At 29.8% G+C, this 6,298-nt stretch overlaps 1 protein-coding gene across 2 annotated transcripts; it reads left to right on the top strand.

Annotated features, from left to right (window-relative positions):
- Nucleotides 1-4,336: 4,336 nt before the first annotated feature.
- LOC125192589 (F-box protein At4g22390-like) lies at nt 4,337-6,058 on the top strand. 2 transcript variants are annotated; one of them, XM_048090210.1, is made up of 4 exons: nt 4,339-4,578; nt 4,658-4,710; nt 4,839-5,798; nt 5,899-6,058. In XM_048090210.1, the coding sequence occupies exons 1-4, from the start codon at nt 4,469-4,471 to the stop codon at nt 5,913-5,915; spliced, it is 1,140 nt and encodes a 379-aa protein (XP_047946167.1). In that variant the 5' UTR covers nt 4,339-4,468; the 3' UTR covers nt 5,916-6,058. The 2 variants fall into 2 exon arrangements, with proteins under 2 accessions (XP_047946166.1, XP_047946167.1); XM_048090209.1 differs by lacking the exon at nt 5,899-6,058 and having other exon boundaries at nt 4,337-4,578; nt 4,839-5,891.
- Nucleotides 6,059-6,298: the final 240 nt, after the last annotated feature.

The raw sequence follows: 6,298 nt of genomic DNA on the forward strand, positions 1-6,298 counted from the left end.
AGATGACCCCAAAAAATATTTCAGTGGATTTAGCCATGAAAATAAATCATGCCGAAATCTTATCTTGGCAATCTCATATCGGCTCTTCATTTGATTTGTTTTTCATATCTCATTTCTCTCGGATGCTACATATTTATGATCTAAATAAAAACATCAACATTTACTTTCAAAAATGTTACACTCTTTTCACTTCCTATATTTATTCATCGTAATAATAAAAAGTACTCCTACTAATTAGGATTTATTCCAAAACTATTCATTTGCCCCCTTTATGAAATCTTTTAATGTTCTTAAATTTACAAGTAAAAAACTTTCGTATATGCATTAAAATTGTAATTGTAATAAAAGTTACTACCTCCGTCCCCCAAAATTTGCTACACTTTGACCCGACACGGGTTTTAAGAAATGTAATGGAAAGTGAGTTGAAAAAGTTGGTGGGATGTGGATCCTACTTTTACAAGTATTAGTTTTATAATAAAATGTGAGTAGGAATGAGTTAGTGGAATATGAGGTCCACTATCAAAAATGGTAAAAGTGAAGTGTATCAAATTTTCAGGGACGGACCGAAATGGTAATATGTATCAAATTTTCAGGGACAGAGGTAGTATGATATAATTTTACAATAATTCCAATGGCATTCATTTTATTATTCCCATAACTCTCCTTTTATATACGTATGTAGGGATGTATTCAAATACTTTTCATATCTTTTGTCTTTTTTCTTTCTTAATCCTAGCCCCACGATTTTGTCATCTGACAGTTAGATTAATGTCACGTGTCATTTAATAATGCACATTTTCATTCTAATAATGCACAGCGGCTAATAATGCAACATTATAGACTAATAATGCATTGATCACAACCATTCAATTCAAGGATCCAAGGGCTAAAATTAAAAAGGAAATAGGACACTTAGGGTGTAAAGGAGCCTAACGCACCCCTACGTATGTATACATAGATAGATAGATAATTTGTGAATATAAGCCCACACCCAATAAATTCAATTATTTGGAAGAAAAAAAAGAATACATAATTACTTAGAGAGTCCGCAACGCCTATTATTCAAGTAGAGAAAACTCCTATTTTAATTTAAACTAGTATTAACCGACGCGCTATGCGCGACTTAGAATATTTTCGTGCTATCATTTTGATATTATAAATAAATAAAATAAATGACAATATCATTACATATTACATAAGACTAACAAATTTAGGAATATATACCAAGGTAGAGTATATAAATCTAATAAAATATTTTATATATAAATGAAATATTAGGTGACAATAATATTATTGTAAAATGATAAAATGATGAACTATAAAACAAATAAAAAGCACACATGTATAAATATGAATAAAATCTAATAGTAAATAAAACAATAATTCGTAAGTCATGAAAAAGGTACTTATATTTGTAAACAATCTTAAAAGTAGAATAATTCGTAATTCATGTAATTATGGTAGGATTAATTTTCAAATCGTAATTAAATTCACGAATACAATTTTATATTATGTAATCAAAGTGTAAAGAATGGAATGTTGTTTGAAAATTCAAAACCTAACACTAATTTAATTCCATAATTTTAGGGATAGAAGCATAATTATAGGGATAGATTGTAACTAATTTAGATCTATGTAACACATGTAAATGTAATTCAAAATTTAGTGTTACATATATATATTATACTAAACAATTATACTCCATATGGAAAATATCTCTACCATTTTCAATAGTAGTACGATTTTGCATACAAATTTTTCATTTCCTAAACCCTCCCTCTTCTGTTTATGCAGTCATTCCTCTTCTCTTTATCTTCTTATACGGCTGCCAGCAAAATATTCACCACCAAATCCTCTTGAAGTGCTCGTGTCGTTCTTCTATATCGGTTTCTCTTTCTTCCTTTCCTCTTGCCTTCCCTTCTTTTTCTATATTGTTTCCTGAGATAAATTATAAACACTTTCTATATATTTTCAAAATAAAACAAAATATTGACATTTCGAATACAATTTTAGAAAAAAATGTGTTCGTAAACAGTGTAACTCCAGATATGGAGTTTCATTGTTCAAAAACCCATCGTCTTGTGCTGGTGTTTTTCATTGTTGAACTTGAGTAAAAAATTATTTTGTGAATGAGGTATTTATAGAGATTTGCTTTGTTTCAATTGACTCTTCTTATTCATGTATTAATTAGCATTTGTTGTAGAATATAGAGAAATTTAATGTGTTAATTAGGATTGACCGTAAAACCAAAACCGTTTAATTTATATCGTTAATTCTTTTTTTTTTTTATCATAATATTCATAAATGCATTTTTTAAATTTTTTCTAAAATTATCCTTTTATATGTATAAATAGATATATTATAATGTATTAATGGGATGTATAAAATTTCGGATATTCTCATGATACTAAATTCCCTTCATATTCACAGTCATTGGGAATAATAATTATAATTAATTGCAAGAATAATGACCCAAAATTTATTCATAATTGGCAGTTACAAAATGCACATATTTCTTGCATAACTGCACGAAATTTAACACCAAAATTTATTCATGATTGTTGGTTACACCAAAATTTGTATATAATTAAAATTCATATCCAAAACTTATAAATATTTCAAAAGAAGGTCAAAACTCACCTTTTATATACACTAGTGTTAACCCACGTGCAATGCACGACAAAATATTTTTTTTATCACATATTTTTAAATTGTTAATTGATTAATTAAAATATGAAAATATAACTATATAAAATTTAAAAATAGAAAAATATACATATAATAAAAATTCAATAAATATATGCTCCTCGATGCATTTTACACTTAAAAACATAAAATTAAACATATTTGAAATGGAATCAAGGTAGACACAATTATTTGGACAACGATGAAGAGACTATATCAAGTGTTAGACACATTTAAAAAATATGTTTAAAACAATCCTTCATATTTCTCAACTAAAAAAAATGTATATCACACTTTTAACAAAATAATAAATCGATAACTCATAATATTCAAAATGTCAAAACTATGAACATAAAAAAATTCAAATGATAAACTATACAAAAAATATTACATTAATTGGTTGAATCAACACTATTATATTAATGAATAATGATAGCCATTTTGAATGTTGGAACGTTTACCTTTATTTATTGTACTTTTAAACGTGGCTTGTTGGAATATGAAAAATCTATATTATTTTTTATGCTACTTTACAATTCTCAATGCTGCAAATTTTCTTTTTGTAAAATATATTTAATATAAGTATATATTTTACTTAGTTGATCACCTATATATAAGATAATTAGATTCTCTATAGAAAATCAGTTGTATCCCGAAACAATTAAGTGTCAAATCCTAATTTCAACAATAGTATTATTAGTAAACCAAAATTTGGTTGTAGACTATTTTATTTTGTTTGAACAACTAATTGTTTGATCAACTCTATTTTGAAAGGTTTAATTATCTCATTGCAAATATACATATATGCACCACTTATTAATTCATCATAAGTCATAAAATATTATTTTTGAGACACCATATAATATAATTACAGCACAAGTTGGAATATAAATATATAAAATAATAAATTGTGTAAAGATGAAGATAAACATTATGCTTGTTTGAGTTAAGGATGTTACAATTCTTCCATCTCTAAGAATTGTAAAAAATATTAGCATAGAATTCTCGAACCATATACACGCAGTACTCTAACTATTGCAATAAAAAAAATGAAATGGAAATTACAACGAAAATTATAAAATAAACCGAACTATAAGTCTAGTTGAGAAAAACCCTCTTTCCGCACGACAAAGTACATCACGGTTAGTACTTTCGAATTGACGTATTATCCCCAAAGATGAAACGTCTTCCTCCTAACGTGTATAACTTCTCAAACCCGCTGGCACCGATGAACTTGATGGAGTTCCAAAAATTGAGCAATACTCTAAAATATACAATAAAATGTTGAGAGCTTGAGAGAGAATGGTGAATGTGTAATTCATCTACAACTCTATGCTTTTTATAGGCACAAAATTAGAATATGAGAAATCATGAAATTAAAACATCATAAATTATAAAATTAAGAGATAGAGGTTACAAAATTTGTTAAATGCTCATTATCCTATTTAAAGATTAGTCAAAGCATTAAAATATTTAAATAAATATTCATGAGAGTTACATATTTTATAATAATTTAAATTCACCCCATAACTTTTAAATATATCAAATTACGGCCAAAACTCGCCTTTTATATATGTATAGATATCGCTGGATAGGTATTTCCGAAGTAGAGAAATTGGGCTGAATAATATGGTAAATGATGGGCTGAATGGTGGGCCTAATTAAATCATGTCCAAAAATAATCATGTCCATCCAGTTCATCAAAATCAGATAGAAACTCTCACGAAACCTAAAATCAGAGCGCGGCGCCGGCGCCGGCGCCGGCGCGTTTCTCCTTGTGGGCATGGCTTTCCGCTTGGCTCTATCCGCTGCTCGACGCCTTCCTCTATGCAATTGCAGCCTCGTTCGATCTACCATTTACTATTCAGTGCCCAGATCTCAATTCGTGTCCAGGTTCTATTTTAATTTAATATCCTCACTTTTTTGTCTAGTAATTTGTTTACATGTGGTGATTTTTTGTTTTTGTTGTTAGAGTGGTAGATAGTGCGAGAATCGTCGATACGTGGAACGATGGAACTCAATTTGGTAATCGTATTTGTATTTGTATCTTTGCAATTAGATTGTTGGGACTGAAAATAGAGACATGCTGAATTAGTTATATCGGTTTGGAATGTTTTATTCATCTTTGAAAACCATTTATATATATTGTGAAGGTTACAAGACAGAATTTACATCGGCGGGCATCTACTCTGAGCCTGAGCGTAAGCCTGATATTTTTGTCCACTATCCTAACAAAAATAGAGACGATGATCTCTGTGGACATTTTGGTGCATATTTCGTTGAAGAGGATGGCACCCTCACCATGTCACCCAAATATAACATATATCCTCCCTCTTTTCTACTGGAACGTTATTTCTTCATGACTACTTGTTATGCTCTATTCTATTTTCATAGTCCGACGCTGGGTCATGCTCTTTGGAACCCTACAACGTGCGAGTATAAGCTCCTCCCAGTTCCCTATGCCGAATCCCCACCTTGCCCTATATACGAATTTGTAGCATGTGGAATGTGGTATTACAATAGATTAGGAGATTGCAAAGTGGTGAATCTTGTTCGTGCTTATTTGGAAGATGAAAGAGGCTATTTAATTCCTGCGGCTTATCACATCGAATTGTATTCAATCAAAACTAATTCTTGGAAGAGAATACCATGCCAAGGGTGGCCTCGTTCTCTTCATCAAACTAGTCATGCTTACATATCGGGGATTTTGTACTGTGTTACATATCATGTTATCCTTTCGTTCAACACTTCTACTGAAACCTTCTCCAGCTTACCCTTACCTGATCAATGGTTCTACGGTGGTCACATTCTAGAGTATAAAGGGTTTTTAAGTGCTCTTGTATCGACGCAACATGGTAATTATCAATTGTGGACTATGAGATGTAGATTTAGATTGTGGAGTAGAGAAATTGTTTTTGATATTCCTACCTACAAGCCGTTCTGCTTTTCAAATGATGGTAAGCTATTGTATTTAGAAAGCTCGCTTCATGGGCTATTCATGTTCGATTGTGTCACTAGAAAGTTGAAGCATCTTGGTGTCAATAGTCCTATGAGTTATCCAAAGTTGTTTCCTTTTGTTGAGAACTTTGTTCAACTCAATGGAAGTTTCAAAGGTAAAACTCCTTTTGATTCTCAATTCTTGGTGCTTATCCTTTATTTAAATTGTTTAGAGTTGTGAGTAATTATATGATTCAACTTGATCTTGACTCACAGGTGAAACAAGAAAATGATGAAGACATGACTTGACTGTTGATTCTTGTTATCTTTAGTAGTATTAATTAATTTTAGATATTTGAATTAGTTAGTTATTATAAGAATATCATGAAATTTGTGTTTCACTACTGTGTAATCTATTATCTTTGTGTTTTTTTAAGTTCTCACCTTTCTTACTCGTTTTCAATTGCTAGCAAACTTTTCTATGAGACATGAAAACTTGTAGTCTAACACATACGAAAAGTCACTAGTTATACTATTTTGGCAAAACACAATTTTAGGTCATTATACTTTTAGAATAATTTTCATTAGCTCCTACAATTTTTATTTAAGTAGTTTTATCATAAATTTCGATACTCCCCACACAATTTTTTGGTGTTAGGAGTACTTTTTATCATAT

The sequence above is a fragment of the Salvia hispanica genome, chromosome 6 (genome assembly GCF_023119035.1).
Source record: "Salvia hispanica cultivar TCC Black 2014 chromosome 6, UniMelb_Shisp_WGS_1.0, whole genome shotgun sequence".
NCBI lineage: Eukaryota > Viridiplantae > Streptophyta > Magnoliopsida > Lamiales > Lamiaceae > Salvia > Salvia hispanica.

Bases quoted from the DNA above. Each gene is read 5' to 3' on its own strand.
- LOC125192589 (XM_048090209.1), top strand. From the start codon at position 4,469: ATGGCTTTCCGCTTGGCTCTATCCGCTGCTCGACGCCTTCCTCTATGC. The intron at 4,579-4,657 runs GTTCTATTTTAA...TTTTGTTGTTAG, and splicing joins AGATCTCAATTCGTGTCCAG to AGTGGTAGATAGTGCGAGAA. The intron at 4,711-4,838 runs GTAATCGTATTT...TATATTGTGAAG, and splicing joins GAACGATGGAACTCAATTTG to GTTACAAGACAGAATTTACA.